This window comes from Varroa jacobsoni, unplaced genomic scaffold, assembly GCF_002532875.2.
Source record: "Varroa jacobsoni isolate VJ856 unplaced genomic scaffold, vjacob_1.0 scaffold_1047, whole genome shotgun sequence".
Classification (NCBI taxonomy): Eukaryota; Metazoa; Arthropoda; class Arachnida; order Mesostigmata; family Varroidae; genus Varroa; species Varroa jacobsoni.
The window spans coordinates 15,048-33,537 of NW_019213949.1; the positions used below are offsets into that span (position 1 = coordinate 15,048).

The following is an 18,490-nucleotide window of genomic DNA, read 5'->3' on the forward strand; positions in this document are numbered from 1 at the left end:
CACAAAGAAGAACGAGTTGATGTAACTATGCGCTGCTTTAAGCTTTTGAACGAAACAGAACAGTGTTCTATTGCCAGCTCAGTATGAGGCTCTTCGAAATTCGTGTTATAACTGTATGTTAAAAAAAAACAAAAGTCGGTTCGTTACAAACTGACCTCGGTGCAAATGAAAAACCGTGTGGTGCGCTCCACCAAAAAAACCGCTTGGAGCTCACCGTTGCCACAGCAAAGCATGCATCGCTCTGCGCCGCTTAGCAAAAAAAAATCAGTCGATTTAAAGCGCCGCACGATAATTCTCTTGACCATTTGGAAGCGGTCATGATTAACAAGACTAGGTTTCTCCCGATCCTGTCATTACAATAGTTAACCATGTGGTTCGTTTAGTCTCCACTTCAGCGGCTAGTCTAATCCAGCACTTAATGGCACCACATTGGATATTTCACGTTCGACAATGTCGCATCTTCGTTGTGTATCCGTCGAAATCAATAATTATTCAGGCGCGCACCCCAGCCCGATGTTTAGTGTCGTGCAAATATCGTACTTTTGAGCTAACACCTTTCTAGCTTTGCGCTAATCGCCAAACTGAGTTTCCTTTTTGAAGATTAACTATAATTCCCATTTACAACCGCCAAGCTCACTACAGAAGCAGTTCTGTAACTTTAGATGAATATGTGAGGTCATTAAATTTCATAGTTGCCACCCTAAATCATTACATATATGTATATAGTTTAAAGGTCACAGTTACAGGAACCAATGACTAATAGTTGTACATGAGACTAAACCTGGGAAGCTTGTTCGATAGTTTAGGACTCACCTATAAAACCTTTATCCTGATTCGGCCGAATTTTCCGAGTAATAAAAGATCACACGGGCTGCATCCAATAAAGAATAACAGCAAACAGCGTCCAGCCGACAGAATTAGCCTGGTATTGACAAAAATAGATAATATGTGATATATCATCTCCATAAGGGAATACACCGCACGGCATAACTCTCTCGCCTTCAATTTTTCAACTAACGTGAATACACTGCAGTCTTCGTAAAGTAAATCTTTCGTTTCTGGTAAGTCTTTTGCCCATATTGCTTCTGTCGTTCTATAAAAAATTAAAGAAACACGGCAATAAAGGGGCATAGTTGAAGAGATTGAAAAAATATTTGAAATAAAATGAAGTCCTCAGAGAGCAGATGGGGTAAACACCTGTGAATACTTTCGTTTTTCAGTTTTCCCATTATTCATTTACCCATTAGAGCTCAGTGCAAAGCAGCCTAACCATTTGGACCGTTTTCTTTCCAACTGGTGGAACGTTAATGGAGATGCTATACGAAGTGGAACAAACTATAATGCCTACAGCCTTTTCGCCTTATCCGTTTATAAATAAGCTTCACTCGGTAAGAAGACGCAAAACCAATCGTATTGGTTTTTTGATATCGTCATGCTCACGTCGACCATAATCAACGAAACATAAAAAACAATGTCAACAATGAAGTAATCCTTCTCCTGATTCTTGGATGGAGGACGCTACACAGGGGAGTTTTGGTTCAAGTGAGCGTGTGATTTCGAGCTGACCCTTTCGAGTTACTCTGCTATGTCGGCCTTGAATATTGTTTCAAAGAGCGCTGGAAGCTATTTGTTGGGCTTGTATGAAGTTCCTCAACAAACTTGCGAGGCTGCGGAGTAACTAACTGCTGTGGCTATCAACCTTTACTTGTTGCCTCTATTTTTATAAATTCTTTGTTTACCAACGCTGAGACTTGAGCTAGAAACATCATATTTGTCACTATGGCAATGCACTCGGAGACAAGTATTAGCCATACGTGCTACGCTCCCGTAAGTTTGGCACTTCAAATGAAACGATTTCAGCGCGATTGATCTAGCTGTGAAACACATTTATGCATAATGCATTTTTCTTTGTTTTCAAAACAAGTCTGACTCCAAAATAGTAGTAGTTCATCATCAAAACGTTGTTATACAATAGCATTAATATAATTATAGCATTCATGTTTAAGTTTATACAGTTCGCTTTTTCTAGCAGATAGCCAAGCGCCAATCACGCTTAGTATTTTCTTCTCATTAGAAGTAGAAGAGTTGGCCATCTTATATTTAAACCTCTGCCGCCCCCTTTACCTCTACCTTAATCCCCTAAGTTTTTGCTCTTCCTGACTGCAAAAAGGAAGATCGCCGTTGTCATGTCGGCAGTGACTTGTCATAAGCAACGACACCGGCGAGAACGGGCGAGCAGGGGACGGGCCCACACGGTTTCACAGTTGTCAAACAGTTACAAGGAATATGGGAAGAAGGAGGAATGGTGCATGCGCCAGTCAAGAAACAAACTAAAAGAAAGCGCGTCAGCTAAGCTTAACTCCGAATTTACCGAGATACAATAAAAGCCTAAAGTAGCAGGAACAAGCCTAACCAACATCGGGCAAACCGACCCTCTGCTGCCGATACTTAGTACTTGTCGATGTTATCTTCGTTGCTTGATCGACGACGCAGCTGATTTGATCCACTTGTGGCAAAAACGGTTCACTCGTCAATCGATTCGACCAAACTATTGCGTCACGATGGCTTCTATCGCGTCGATGGCAACTTGGGTCTATACGAACTCAAGCAGATGCCACCGCAAATAAACGGAGTGGTGTTTGCTGGCTGTTGCCGTTCTGGGTTTGGCTGTATCCTTTGGTCCAGGCTGAAGGCCAGGGCACATCACTGAAAGTTACCGGCGAATTAGACTAGGCTACGATTACTGGCAGTGGCGAAACTGTGTTTATCCACAGAAGGTTGGTAGTACCATAACCGCAATACAATTGAAATATGTTATAGCTTCTAGCTGGCAGTAAGGCTAGCCGCGAAACCAACGTCAAAAATTGCAGCCCAGTTGACTCACAATGAACGAATCAAACAGAATGACACAAATGACAGATATTTGCACTCTTAACCGACCTAACTCTAACCGCGGGCTCAGGGTGGTCATGGTGTGAACAGAACGATATATATGTACCGGAGCATGGTTTTTCTTCGACTAATTGCAGTAACAAATGTTCTAATGGACCTGATATTGTTGCTAGCGTCGACAAGGATGTTAGCAACAGCTATTGAGTAAATGTTGTTTATACATGTGTGACTATGGGTGCATATGTGATGAATATACGTCGAAACCAGCGTGCAACATCCGCAGTTTGGGTCTCAGGCCACCCGTTGCTATCAACAGAGACTAAATATACCTGCGTTTTTATGCGTGTTCACTAATCACTCCATGTTCGCTGTCAACTGGTACGTGAGAGGTACTTGCTTAGGAGGCCTTCGATAGAGAAATTGGGCTTGATTTTTTAAATCAAGACTATGGTCACTACGTTACGTTTGAAAATGTGTGTCTGTTGTTATTACGTAGAGGAAACATCTCTTAAAATTCTGGGCTCATTGTCTCTGATACTTAATGCTTCAACTATTTTTCTTACTAGTGATTGCTCATGAATTAACGCACCGCTTCAATAGGCAGTTGAACAATAAATCAAATGCGACATGCATAATATATTAGACGAAAGATTTAACGATTAGGTGATAAGTATTAGCAATGTGAGGTCTTGGCTAACTATTTTAAACAGGTATATTCTAAAACAGAACACTGCATACTCAGAATACCACATGCAATCTAGCACAGTCAATTAGACAGTAGCAGATTAAAAAATAAGATCTTCCCAACCATTATTATTTTCCATCCTCATATAATTTCTGAAAGAAAAAACCTTCATATTTTCAACAACATACACTATGTTGCATTTTCAGCAAATATAAATTCTATTCAAATCTATCCGAACACATTCTTCATGACTCTATAATAAGAACATGAACGACGTGTTTAATATTACATCTAGCCAATACTATACCCGCTCCGCCCTCCAGACGGCGCTGATCTTACAGACTAAGTTCGTCGTTCTCCAGTTCGGCGTTTACGAACAAACGAGTGCACTCAAACCTTACGATATTCCAATGGAGAGAACTGAACTGCCTCTTTACCTTCAATACTGTTCACTCACTTAGGTATACTCACTTTTTAGCTTTTACTTAATAAGCACAACATCTCATTAGCCTCTTCGTTCAAATGTTCAAAACCCGTGTCGATTTCTGACGTCCTCTTTGCGTGATTCAGCCACAGCTACCGGTAGCAGGTCCACCCTATGGTACTGATGAACATAGAACAGGGCAAAGGTCAATCGTACGAACGTTACTTTTAGGAATAGTCAACTGCAGCCGCTACCCTCGACCCTAATTGTAACCCCTTTTATAGTGCACTCTAGCGTCTACATTTGCAGAGGGTCATCGACTATCGCCCACGGCCAATCGTTAGGTAGCGCACATTGAGCAGCAACGCTGGAGTAACTTGGCCGCCATCGACAATACGGCCGGTGCCGTCAGCGTTGAAGCACAATATTTCGACTCAAGCACGCTTTTTTTCTGGTAGGAGAGGGTAAACTAGCCGCGACACGGTTAGGCAGCAGCCTGCCATCCTGCCAGCCGGATAGCGACGCACATGCGCCGTTCTATTAGGAGAGGGTCGCGTGAACATTCTGCCAGAGCTGCGTTCCTCGTGATAGATCAAGCTATCAAGCAGCAGGAATACAATGAACCTGGCCCGTAGTGAAGAAACGGTAATAAGTTGGAAGTAAGTTTCGCGACGGACTTCAAATAGGAAGGAGAATGTTCACTACGTCTTTGGTGTATTGGGAATGGTGAATTGTCAAGGTTCTGAATTTAAGTTGAGACGAGATTAAGTAGCCTGCTTAATTGTTGCTGATACATGCTGATTTCGTCTTTGTATTGGCAGGATTAAATTGTTGCAATGCGTAATTTTTGTGCAGTCAAATAACTTTGTTGATCAGCCTTTCAGTTGCTTTTCAAAGATTAGGTCAAATATCTCCCATATACTTATGCGTCCGTTTAAGCCCTTTCTAACTCCTAATTGAAAACGAACATTTAAAATGAAACATTATCATGTATGGCATAAGAAAGAAAAGCATGCTTGTCCGCTATAGTTACGACTATATTTTTTTATTTTTCCTCTCTTGTTGTTCGGCTCTACATCAGTGCGGCAAATTGCTGACGTACCAATCGTTGCTGTCGTTCGCGTCATCCAGCGAGTTCTACACGCGCAAAACTCTTATCAGCAGTGACAATAAGCACTTAAAAATTGCTTGACTTCTCTGGACTCCAGAGTCTCGCATCGTCATCACCGCCCATCTGTTTTTCTGGCTCACTTTTCATCCCTACAGCTGTGCCCCAACCTTGTGCCATCGGCTGAGCGAGGTTCGTTTGGGCTTTGCTGCTACTTATGGCAGTCTACGTCCACAGCCGAAGCGCGCCGCCCGCCACGCGAAAACTAAACAGTGCGATAGCTGTGGCGCTGTAATCTTCGATGCGGCGCCATCTTAGTCGCCTGAACTATCGTCCGCCAGCCGCTCATTCGCCCAACAGCCATAACTAACTAACCACTAAAGCTCCAGCGGGGCAGCCCAGGTAGCTAACACCGTCCAGGCCGACGGCCAACAGCAGAACGGCGGGCGGGAGCGGAGGACATTCGGTGGCAGACAGAATTTGTCCTCTTCCCATGTACCCAACAGCGCGCTGAAACGGAGACAGAGAACTGCGTTGTTTGCGCTGATCGCTGCAGTTACAGACAAACGAGAAGCCGGCGCTCACCGATTGCGCCTAGAGCATACACACGTAGAGGGGGCCTAGTATTGCTTCCATACTGATGCTGCGGCTGGTAATGGTCCAGCTAGCGGTCGACAGTAGCGCAGGACAGCACCGTCGTAGTTGATCTAGTACCTTCCATTTGTTGGTTCGATGATCTTTGCCCACCGGCCAGCCAGTCGGGCAGCCAAAGTAGTCAAGCAGGACAACAATCAGTTTGTAGTTACAAATACAAAGTGAATCAAATCGAGTCGTCGTTGTCGTTGTTATTTTCGCGTGTTGTTATTGATATTTGTCTGTTTTCTCCTGTACTGTGTTCACGGTGCGGTGCTGTGGCAAAAGCATTCGCTTCCCAAGATTCAAGTCACCCTTGAACAAACACTGGTGCCAAGGGTATCGGCGCTGTGCACCTGAACTGATCGATCGTGAGAGAGGATCAAAAGTTGGCTGTTGTCAGAAGAAGTTTTTAATGGTAATATGCTCAATGATTGAAAGGTGCTGATGGTCATCGAGGTGGCGAGGTGAGGTTGTCGGAAGGATTCGAGTGATCATTCGGTAAAGAAAAACAGCAACAAACTAGTCTTCATTGTGCTCTGTTTAAACCCTCAGAGGAATTTCACAATAAAGAGTTCCAGTAACACACAAAATCAAAAGGGGCCATGGAAGCCCTTATACCGATTATTAATAAACTGCAAGACGTCTTCACAACGGTTGGCGGTGACGCTGTGCATTTGCCCCAAATTGTCGTCGTTGGCGCTCAGGTTCGTGATAGTATTTTGGGGGTTACTTTTGCTTTATGCATCTTTTCACGAACTGCTTTTTGGAACAGTAAATCTCAATAAAGATCATTACTGTGTCCGCGTTTTCTCGTAATGAACTTCAATGCTTAGTAAGAGATCAGTAGTTTTTCAGATGCTTTGACGACATATGCGAAGAAATCTTTCGTAGCATCTCGAACAATTTACCTTGATAATTGCTGCTTAATCGTAGTAAAAGTGAGTTTACAAAAGGGGAAATAAAGCACATATTAGAGAACGTTTATGTGCTTTCGTATATGTAAACGGTTCTGCTGCAACTACAAGTTGGATGTTAGCAGTGGAAAGAATCACAAACAAGAAGTTTCGAGACCTTCTTAAAGAGCATCTTATAAGAAACAGCACGAAGGGAAATTGAACCCGGCGGCTTGTGATGGACACCGATGCTAGAGATATGTTTAAAGAGCTTAACCGAGATTCGATCTCTACAAACGGTCAGTCATCTCGCTAACATGTGTTGGAAAAACAGGTGTGGACGTTTTGAGCTTTCTCGTCTTTGTGGCCAATGAAGACAAAATACAGAGGAAATGTTCATAATAAGACATACTGAAATCCTTGGGACGTCAAAAGCGAAGCTTTGGTGGCGTGAAATAAAGCAAATAGGTAACAAAAGTAGCTGTAGCTACTTTGTTCCCTTAAGAAATATTGGTGATGACGGGTGTGCTAACTTGCGAAAAGTTCTTTATTGGTCGAGACAATCATATTGCATTTTGTAGCCGAACGTAATGAAAGTCTCCTGAAACTCTTTGAGAGAAACATTTAACACACGCCATAGTTGCTTGGTCATTAGAAGAGAGACATAATGCGCTGAAAAAATGACATAATAGAAAGGATTACGCTCTGAAAATTCACCAGTGACATGAATAAAGCAATATTGTAGCTCTCTAGAAACATTTAGTAAGTTGCGAATTGTTGAAATTCAAGTCTAACATTTTTGCTATACAGCCGCATAAAATTGAAACGTTTAACACACACAGGGTTGGCGTTCGTAAACCGTTGATGCAATGGAAATCCGAAAATTTCCCGAGAAATATTTTCCTTGTTCGTGTATTAATAGCGCCGATGAAGACTACATTTCGTCATAAATTAGCTGGTTTTGGGATTATGGGAACCCGTACCTCGTATCGTTCAATGACTAGTTAGATAAATCCTAATTTTGTTTATTTCAAATCTAAGTTCCACGTAAATAAGTCTACCGCGTGTTCCTACTCATTGTACGTTGCAGTCTAGTTGTCTAATTTTTACGGCAGAGTTTTTGCACAGCAAACTGACATCATTTTTATTTATCCGCTGAAGTCTTAGTTTCTGTTGTAGCAATTGCTCGTAGGAACAAAGCTTGCATATCTGACGGCTAGTTGCAGAAACAACACAGTTCATCTACTGTAGCCTAGCGAGCAGATTATGCAAGTAAAAAACGAGAGGTGAACGACACCCATGCCACTTTCGGGTCGGGTCGGGCGTTTTTTGCTGCCGTTGTGGTATCATTCTGGCCTTGCTTGGCAAGTTACAAATTGCAAATAGTGTCGCCTGGGCTACCCTTTACTCAACTAGTGAGTATCAGCATCATTTGCCGAGTGGCTGATTGACCACCAACCTGGTCATTTACATCGGTTGGTTTGCTACTCTCTTGAACTGACCAATTTTGACTGCGAGAAAGCAAGCTCAATTGTTCAGCTCATGAAGCTGGAATATTTCATGCGGACGCCTGCAGCCCTTATTAATAGACATTTTTTTACAAAATAGTGCGGGTATTACCCGTCTCTACGGCGGTATGCCACGATCAAAAGGCTTAGTTACTTCTCCGCTAAGTGACGGGACGCAACTACTGCAGCAGAACGAAGGGGCTCATTCACTGACGAATTTGTCGCCGTCGTTCGTGCACCGGATAGATCATTGAATTGTAATTTAACATTCATTATTAAGTAAAATTGACGTAGGGAACAGAACACTATGTGATATTGTTGTTCAGATAGGTCATATGTTTCTTAGGAAGCGTTTAAGAGGCTACGACGTGACCTTATGGTGTTGTAGGAGTTCCAAAATATCGTATCACATATTCTTCTTTATTTACACAAATTACGTAATATTATTGAAGTATAAAACCCTAATTTGAAAAGTGCCAATATACCGAATTCAACCATAGGTGTCTCTACATAGTTTTATTTCACAATATATTAGTAATTAATATACCCAGCAGCTGGTCACGAAGTGTTCAGTACATGAGCATAAATTAGCTATATTTGGCTATAAGAACTATTTTTTAGATAAGTTCATTATGATAATGTGATAGGGAGCTCTCTTCTCTGATGAACGGATTGCTAAATGTAAAAATACCGCGTCAAGTATTGAATAAGGATTAATCTAAAGAAATTCTAATAAGAGAAAAATCACCTTCGATGGTGCGTGCAATGACAATAATGTAGGTAACTATCTTGAATCACAAACTGATTTATGTTTTGTCAGTATTTTGTCGCAATTCCTTCGCCGACTTCAATTTCTGTAAAGTGAAAAGTAACTGTTTATAGTGCCATGAAATGACTAAAAATACTAAAGAGTATTTAATATACTACGTATCAGAAATAATAAATATACATTTATCGCATTAGTTTTTCTCTTGGAAATTAAAAAATCTCGAGTAATTGAGTTAATGCTAAATTTTGCACCTTTTTCAAATGTTTGCCTTGGACCCCTTCATTAGTTAAGATTCGTGCATACAAATGTTACAGTAGGATCTATAGGGAAACAATTATAATGATAATCTATGCCTAATCTTAACAGAGTGCAGGAAAAAGTTCAGTACTCGAAGCGATTGTAGGTCGGGACTTCCTTCCTCGCGGTTCAGGAATCGTCACTCGAAGACCACTGGTTTTACAGCTCGTTCACGTCGCAAAGGTAAAGCTACTTCAATGTCGGACTACACAAATTGTGCTCTGCAAGTATACCGGCTAAATAATGATGGCAGCGCCATGTAGAAAGCTCGCGAAAGAATAAAGTAAAGTAATAATAAATAATTAGTAATAAGTAATAATAAATGATTAAACGTAAAGAATTAAATAGCAGCAACTGACAATTAATTTTTCCTCTATTGTAAGTCTAAGTGGTTATTAGTGCAACGCAAATGTGAAATAATGACTAACTTATCCTAGGATGTTATCATCATGGGAATTATAGAAGTTATTCGGCTAAATTATTTGGCATACGGCTTAACTGATGCTTAATAATAATACCAATAACTTCTCATTTTATGAAACGATGTAGGCAGTTCGATATGAGCCCCCTAGGGGTTACATAAGCTATTTTTTGGGTTTACAATGAGGCTTGTACTACTTGGCTGATTCTCTATAACTTCCTCTACTCAGCACTATCCCATGTCAGCTTGTCAATAATCCTTTTTTTTTTCATATTTAAATTACGTTTGGCCGAATTAGGATGACAAAACGCATCGAAGTCTCGAATCAGGGACGATGGCAGTTGAAGAGTGGGGTGAATTTTTGCATCTCAAAAATAAGGTTTTCACTGACTTCAATGACATTAGGGAAGGTAAGTAAAGTTTTGTTTTTTGACTTTATAATAATCATGGCCAGAACAGCAGTTCTTTGAAAATAAGAAACTTAATAGTGTTGATATATTTATCTGAAACATATTAATTGAAAAACAATGTCTATAAAATGATAGTATCTAACAATAGTAAATCATAATTTGTAATGTTAATTTCAATGGATTCTGTTCATGATCCAGTCGTTTGAACCAATGTTTAAGAACTATGAAAAACGTAAACTTGAAACAGTTGCTTATCTGTTTATGAACCCTAACTTTTGCTTATTGAAAGATATAATGCCTTGCAATACCTTAATGCTAGCTTAGTTAAATGAATCGCCTGCACTGTGAGCATCTGACGTGGAACGATATGTGCGTTTGTTTGTGTCTCCGCAGAAATTGAGAAAGACACCGACCGAGTTTCCGGTACGAACAAAGGTATCTGTTTTGAATCCATTAACTTGAAGATCTACTCAAACCGAGTTGTGAATCTCACACTCGTCGATCTACCTGGTTTGACGAAAGTTCCCGTCGGTGACCAGCCAGAAGATATCGAATCCCAAATCAAGGAACTCATCCTCAAATTTACAATTAATCCGAATTCGATTATTCTCGCGGTGACGCCAGCCAACACCGACTTCGCGACATCAGAGGCCATCAAGCTAGCTCGAGATGTCGATCCCGAGGGTCGACGTACTTTGGCTGTCATCACAAAACTCGACCTTATGGATGCGGGAACAGACGCTGTTGATGTGCTCTGCGGTCGAGTCATTCCGATCAAGCTCGGCATCATCGGTGTAGTCAACAGATCCCAACAGGACATTATGAACAAGAAGGATATTAGCGCGGCTCTCAAAGATGAGGCATCCTACCTTCAGCGCAGGTATCCTGCTTTGGCAAACAGGAACGGCACCCCGTATCTTGTTAAGACGTTGAATCGTCTGTTGATGCACCATATCCGCGACTGTCTGCCCGAGCTGAAGACCCGTGTCAATGTGATGATCTCACAGTTCCAACAATTACTTAATTCGTATGGCGAAACTGTCGATGATAAGGGTCAAACGCTCTTGCAGATTATCACCAAGTTCGCTTCGGCATATTGTGCCACCATTGAAGGTACGTTCAAGAAACTAGCAAAATGTTTCGACCCGATGCCACATCGAGCCTCATTGTAATATGCTGTGTTGTGTTGTAGAAAGTAATCTGCGTGTAGCCAATAATCCCAATTAACTCTTTCGTGGTAAGCTGTGAACTCGAGTTCAATGACTAAGTTGAATTTCGTTCCCTGATTATATGTAGACCCTCGTCGGTGGTAAACCGGCAAGACACTACGACCTTGTGCTATTGTTAAATCTTTGAAGATCTAAATTAGCTGCTCAAAGACAATGTGGCGCTCATCAAACAAAAATTCACTGTATTCATTATTCTAACCTTTACCATTAGGTACGGCTCGTAACATAGAAACGACAGAGTTGTGTGGTGGCGCACGCATCTGTTACATCTTTCACGAGACATTTGGAAGAACCCTAGACAGCATCGATCCACTGGCCGGACTTACGACGCTTGACATTTTGACGGCAATACGGAACGCGACCGGCCCGCGGCCAGCGTTGTTCGTCCCGGAAGTGTCCTTCGAATTACTTGTAAAACGACAAATTCGACGGCTGGAAGAGCCATCACTTCGTTGTGTGGAACTTGTCCACGAAGAGATGCAGCGAATTATTCAGCACTGTGGTATCGAAGTGAGTAGAAGATACTGTCGGTACATAAAAAAAAGGAGGCAACCATAAAAACGTTTAAGGAGGCAGCTGTCGCTAATGTAAATGTATGTTTTCTCGAATTAACCCTATACATGTGTGTGTACACGGACTTCAAGTATGCGTTCGATTAAGACTATTACATCAATAAATTGATAAATACCGGGACGATGCGGATGGCTAAGATCTATTGCCTTTGTGTTATCGCTGGGCCATTTTGCAGGTTCAGCAAGAAATGTTACGTTTTCCAAAGCTTCACGAGTCCATCGTAGAGGTTGTTACACAGCTCTTGCGACGACGTCTTCCGCCAACCAATTCGATGGTAGAGAACATAGTCTGTATTGAGCTCGCGTACATCAATACCAAACACCCCGATTTCCATGACGCCACCCTTGTTCGGGGACTTTCGAAGGGTAAGCCCAGTTTCAACTCGCGTTCTTTCAATAAGTTAGCTTGTCGCGGGCATTTAAATGTGACCTATAATGTAACAGATGGACTGTTAATAAAGTTTTTAATAGCTGGCATTAAGTAATCAATAAATAAACATTTATATTCTTACTGTTTGTTTTATAGGCCCCGAAGAAAAGCGTCCGATGAAGAGTGCTCTTGCGCACAGTTGCGATCACGCGGGTCAGGGGGTCGTAATGGCTAATGGAGACGGGACTTCCAACGTCGACTTAAAAATTATGAATAAGGTAAGCATTAAAATATTCGAAGTGTTTCACAGTATAGTTAAAAAGCAAATGGTGCGGCCAGCAATTGTCATTGGTAACAGCACCAATCTGCTGCTTTTGGTGTTATTGACTCCAACAGATGCTTTACAGCCTTAAAATGGTTGAAGGAAAGCAACCGCATAAACTCAGCTTTAATTTGTAACATCATAATATAATGTTTAAAGCAATGCTTATCTTTCATTGATTTGTATCTGTAAACAAATCATCTAACACCAACATTTACATTTACATGGGTAATTAATTGCGAAGGATTAAAAAATCATGACTACAGAGAGACGATTTTAGCGAAACTTCGATGCTGCTTATAATCAAATTTAGCTAGTATTGTTATCACAACTTTTCCCCATTGGCTTTCCATGCTTCGAACTTACCCTCTTTCTTTCCTAGTTGTTTAGACTGCATTTTGATTACAAACCTTGTTTGTTTTAGATTCGGGACAGGTTTCCCATCAGACTGGTCAGGATAGGAAACCATTACGGTGTATTTCGTACTGATTTCGACATAATAAGGGGTTACTGTTAGCACGAATTCGTTATTTACTGGACGGTGTGACATGTGTGTACTGTCATTTTTGTACTTATACTTTGTTCGGTGTAATGAAGAAGGAAACCTAGAGCCAGTTCTAAGGATGCCAAGGAATATTGTAGCTCATCTTGAACATATTATTCCCTGTACATAAGGTTAAAAAAATTTTGAAATGACTTAAAGTTCATGATTTGGTGTTTAAGCAAAACGCTTTTCGCACAACAAGCAGTTAGCAATATTAAGTTAGCGTATGGCACCAGTATGACACCTGGCTGTGACAAAGTACGTAAATATTACAAAGACCATGTGCACAAAATTTACCTTCAAAGTGGAAATATGTTTCTAGAGTATTACATTTTATAGTAGCCGACATTGCTTAAAATTCTTATTGTCTAACTAATTATTTACACCTTGTTCCTGATACATGGTTAAAAACTACCCATTTAGTCGATGTATTATTAGTTCTACTCGTGCTTGTACGGCTCGCAATAGAATGTTATTCGCGTGGCTTATATCCGTTTTGTTTTAACAAACAACTATCGTATTTGATTACTGGGTAATAAGGCTATATATCACAGATATGAAAATCGTTTCCAGAATCAAACAGCGGCAACCCTCCGCCCTATATATGTAGTCTACGGCAGAAAAAAAGACACCATTAAAATTTTATTCTGTGGTTAGTGCTCAGTAGTCCAGTAAGAACCGTAGTTCACAGCCGGATTCATAGTATAGTAAGCTGTAATTTCTTTGAGGGCAGAAAGTTTATTTGAAAAGGATAAATCCGTACTGCCAAAAAGGACCATTTACATTAAAAATGATTGGCTGTAATTTAACTTTTATAATATAGATATTTGGTCAGATGAAGTCCGAAAGTAAATATAATCAAGTATTACTATTTCGAGTAACATAAACTTTTGAAACAAGAAATTGGCACAGGCTTCTAAGCTCGGAGACAATGGGTAAACCCATAGAAAATAATGAACCCTGCCGAGGTTTTCAGATACCTATCATTTAGTACTGTAAGGTGGATTACTTACTGTGGTTCCAAAACTGTGTGTGCGGCTTTATTCGAAAAAGTTTACATGGGGTATTTTTCTCATAGGACATTTTGCATCTTCCTGTGAATCTTGTAAAATATCAATGGGATCTCATCGTCGGAATCATCTGCCGCCCTAGTGAAAAGCGAAAGCTGGCCCATGATGAACCTTGTAGTAAAAGACGAAAATTGTTGTGTCTTATTGGGTATGATGAGCCGGGTATGTTGTAATATCAGTGTAACAATTTCTTCGTAACAAAAACAAATTTTCAATAAGTGTTTCATTTTTGCTTTGACGCTACTTAGGTTCATGGGCAATCTGCGTACGTCTATAAAGGACCACAACTCTTGAATATTCGTTTTTGAGCAGTATTTTTTCGAACAAATAAAACTGAAAAATAGGACACTGTTAAATTTATGCAGACAATAAATCTGATTTACGTTTGTACCTTGAGAAAAAGTAAGGACCATTTATCATATTCGTTGAGTTCTATCTGTAAAAACGTGAAATTCAATCAATGGCTTCTTATATTCATGCATGTTATGCGTATGTACCCTCTTTTGTGTACATAAACGCTTGATTAGCTTACTGGCCAGAAACTGCTTGGTTGTGTTGATGTTACTAGCTTATTCCAACCTAACTTGGTGAAACTGTATGCTTATCAAGTCTACGTATGTTAAGATTATTCTCCTCTTGCATTTCGTTCGTTCTCCGGTTTTCATTGAATGTACCCGTGGGCATCGTCTGGAATCGTTCACCATCATAAATACAGAGTACCTCGCTGCGAACATTCAGCGCGAACCTGGATGCACCTTCGTCTATCCAGAATGCGACGCCCACAATCGCACCAGTTACAAACTCAGGTGGTTTCCTAGCTAACCTGATGGGGGGTGGTTCAAGCCAAGCGACCCCGAGCAGTCAGGGAACGCCGGCACATAAAACCAAGCAACCCGTCAGCCCTGTGAAGCCCACCAGCTTTTTGGCTGAAGTGGTGAGTAGATAAAGCAGCGGTATGATTAAAGTCATTATATATAAAGCCTTTCAAAAGTGGATTGGATAATTGGGATAATGGTCACGATGAAGATCGAAGAACTCTGTGGTAAGCGCCAATATGAAATAACCCGTTTGCAAACCAAGCTAATTCATCACGGTGCCGCTTGTGTTATGACATTGTTTCTATATATGCCACATATCGTTATTATTACTGACTCTGTTTCGTTGTTTTTTGCATGATACCACTTTCAGCCTACAACGGCTCCGACACGAAAGCTCTCACCATGTGAACAGCACGACTGTGAAGTCATTGAGAAGTTAATAAAGTCCTATTTCCTCATCATTCGAAAAAATATCCAAGACTCGGTACCGAAGGCAATCATGCACTTCCTTGTTAATCATGTAAAGGATAACTTGCAGTCGGAGTTGGTGACTCACCTGTACAAGCACGAGCAATTCGAAACGCTGCTCGCGGAGAGCGATCATATCGGCGCTCGTCGAAAAGAGGCCATTGAAATGCTCACTGTAGGTGTATTTGTAGATAATAAAAATATCTTACTCAAATTAGTACAATTAATGATGGTGAAAGTAATTGTGGAAGCAACTAGGTACTCGAAACTCTATTAATGCATTTTTCGAAGCGTATTTCCGAACCCCGTAGAAACACTTGAATAGTACGTTGCTTTCTGTTGAGTAGAACGCCATCTTTTAGAGTACCCCCTATCCTTGATGGGGTTCACAGTCTGAAATGGTTTTGTAACGGTCCGCATACTGTAAGTTACACAGGCGCACTTGGTTTTAAATGAAAAGAAGACTGGACTAAGTATATAAACCGAGTTTTATCAATTGTTTCCCACAGGCCCTGCAAAAGTCAAGTCTAATTATAGGAGAGATCCGTGAAACTCATATGTGGTAAAGAAACTCAATAAGCACGTGGCATTTTTTGCCTAACGAGACATGCACAGAAGAGAAGACAAATGTGAACTCTATATACAGGATGATATGAAGACAGTCGGATAGTACAGGATGCGGTTGGTGTCTTCTACGTGACTATGGAAACGAGCAACAACCGCAAGGAGATAACGAAGGCATGGGCAACAATGCGCCGTTACCCACTATAGTAATAGGAATATTAATAGGCAGACAAAAAGAGAAATCCGTAGCTAGTTATAGTAATTATAGGACAACTAGATAAGCACACAAAAGTAGCAAGAAAAGATCCGAACTACATTTCTAGTTTCTAGATCAGCGCTTCGACTCCGCGGGTGCAGAGATCAACCGTTTCGTGGTCTTCCCGCAAAATTTTAGATGCCATAAAGCACTTGAAGGTTTAAAAATCTGCTGTACTGAATGGCATGTCTCCTTTTGGGAGCGAAAACAGATGATCTCTGACACATAAACCGTACGAAAAGTGTGTCATCTTGTATGGGATGGACACACAGACTCATGGTTATACAAAGAATGAAGGAGTAAAATCAGCGACTCTATTCATTCTGCAATTCTAAGTAAAGCAAAAACAACAACGGCTATGATTATAACAACTACTGTAACAGTTGCAAAACTCATTTTCGGGATGGTAATCGTCAATTTTTATTCATTTCTGGAACAAAATTAGTAATAAATACTTATTGCTAAGAAGGATAACAGACGGTGTGTATCATCATGAATATATTGCAGGACGATGTAAACTGTGGCCGCCGTACCCATGGTAGAAAGTAGCCAGTACGAGTGAATTTTAGGTATAGCCTAATTTTATATATACATATATATATGAAATAGTGATAATGAGATATTGACATTAAAGGGAATGTCGGCAACGGCTGAATCCAAGTATGTAATTCTTTTACTTTTTGTTTGTTTTCGGGACTTGCATGACGATAGTATTATGTACGCAGAGCCGTCGACACCAGGTTGGGTCGACTATACCGATATGATTGGCCAAAATAACAGTAACTGGGTTGATGGCGTCAAGAACAAGGCCTCTCTTACGAAACCTCGGTTAGCTCACCTTTAGTCCAAATAAAATGTTCCATGTGCTCCAGTTAAATATTACGACAATTGTATCGTCAGTATGATTTTTATAATTATTTGTAGCAGTAAAAATTAGAAGTTTTATCGTAACCTTAGAAGTAAAAAGCATAGTCGCCGTCAACAACGACAACACTTTTGGTTAGCTGTATGTACATATGGAGAGCCAAATCGAAAAACAAAAATAATATTTGGGACCGCAAGACAAAGAAGTCAAGTGAATTTTGTAATATGATCATTAACTTGTTGTCTTCTAATGGAATAGCGCATGACTTACAATTTTGAATTGAGGGAGGGGTGGCGTGGCGACGTCTTATCTTAGACACACACACAAAAAAGTAAAAAGTTTTCAAATAAAGTGTGATTACAAAGCGCTAGAACGAAAACACCAACATCGTATTTACTGTATACCTTCTCAAGTTAGGTTTACTAATATAATTTTAGTCATTCCTATACCACAGTCCATAGTGTCGACTTCCGTTAAAGCAAATACATGCGCACAGATACTATTGAGAACACATTCTAAGTTAGACTCGTACCGCAAATACACCGAGTAGCGCGTTCATCCTCTCTATGTTTCGTGTTTTACGTCCGGCGTCGCCGTTAGGCATTCCATCAAACGGTCGCACCCTATCACGAAACAAAGTGCGTTTGCGCCTGAATTTGAGCCTAGACCAGAACGTGTCCTTAAGATTGGCAGACAGATATCTCATCCACTAAGCGATCACGGATCATTGCGCTCATAATAATAATAAGAGCACAATAATAATAATAAACATCATATTACAATATTAGCCGAGTATCTAATAATCGGCAATATTGGAAATAAAACTCAAAGGGCTACTGACAGATAAAGGATGGATAGAGGTATAAAAAAAAAAGAAAAGCAGTTGTTTTCACGAAGTTCATAAGTTATCTACTCAGTAAACTTCTTGAGAGTAGAGACTTGTTTAACAGAATTAGGTAAACGATTTTACAAGATTGATAGGTTCCAAAAATCATGTGAACATAGCGTCAAGTTTCTGTTTTGAATGCGTATGGGGCTATCCAATTGAGCACTCCTAATTAACTTCCATATTGGATGATTATGAAAATGGGATTGAACCGCTACTATGTCCGGCAGATGCATAATTTGTAGAACATTCAATAGACGATGTTAAGCTACTGAGACCGAAGATCATCGTAGAACACCAGAGATTGGTCTGCAGAACATTTTTGACGATACCTTACCGCTTTATCGCAAATCACATACTATAATGTATTACGAAATATTACAAATAAGAGATGTTCCATAAACATTCGTACGTCATATTACCCGTAGAGTAGGTATCTTAAGAGGTTGTAAAGTCCAACATTCGTCAATGATGAAATCGTTT

The 18,490-nt window shown here is 40.4% G+C and overlaps 2 protein-coding genes across 13 annotated transcripts in view; one reads left to right on the forward strand and one right to left on the reverse strand.

Annotated features, from left to right (window-relative positions):
- LOC111266063 (uncharacterized) overlaps positions 1-5,192 on the reverse strand; it is a 20,156-nt gene extending 14,964 nt beyond the window's left edge. For 4 of the 12 annotated variants that reach the window (XM_022843216.2, XM_022843208.2, XM_022843203.2 and 1 more), the window contains exon 1: positions 4,049-4,425. The gene's annotated coding sequence lies outside the window, so the exon portion shown is untranslated. Of the gene's footprint in view, positions 1-813; positions 923-2,413; positions 2,707-4,048; positions 4,426-5,103 lie in introns of those variants that run through there. The other 8 variants (XM_022843215.1, XM_022843207.1, XM_022843206.1 and 5 more) reach the window with 5 other exon arrangements.
- Positions 5,193-6,347: 1,155 nt separating this feature from the next.
- Drp1 (dynamin related protein 1) lies at positions 6,348-17,500 on the forward strand. The gene is made up of 10 exons (XM_022843199.2): positions 6,348-6,449; positions 9,282-9,395; positions 9,932-10,043; positions 10,437-11,156; positions 11,484-11,782; positions 12,021-12,210; positions 12,371-12,492; positions 14,866-15,084; positions 15,339-15,611; positions 15,946-17,500. Exons 1-10 carry the CDS (start codon positions 6,348-6,350, stop codon positions 16,000-16,002), a joined length of 2,208 nt encoding a protein of 735 aa, XP_022698934.1. The 3' UTR covers positions 16,003-17,500.
- The last annotated feature ends 990 nt before the right edge of the window (positions 17,501-18,490 follow it).

What these genes read in the sequence shown, in the direction of transcription:
- Drp1 (XM_022843199.2), top strand. Translation starts at nt 6,348, where the DNA reads ATGGAAGCCCTTATACCGATTATTAATAAACTGCAAGACGTCTTCACA. An exon ending in ATATTGTGCCACCATTGAAG is followed by an intron (nt 11,157 to 11,483) that starts GTACGTTCAAGA and finishes CTTTACCATTAG; the next exon opens with GTACGGCTCGTAACATAGAA. An exon ending in AGGCCATTGAAATGCTCACT is followed by an intron (nt 15,612 to 15,945) that starts GTAGGTGTATTT and finishes TGTTTCCCACAG; the next exon opens with GCCCTGCAAAAGTCAAGTCT.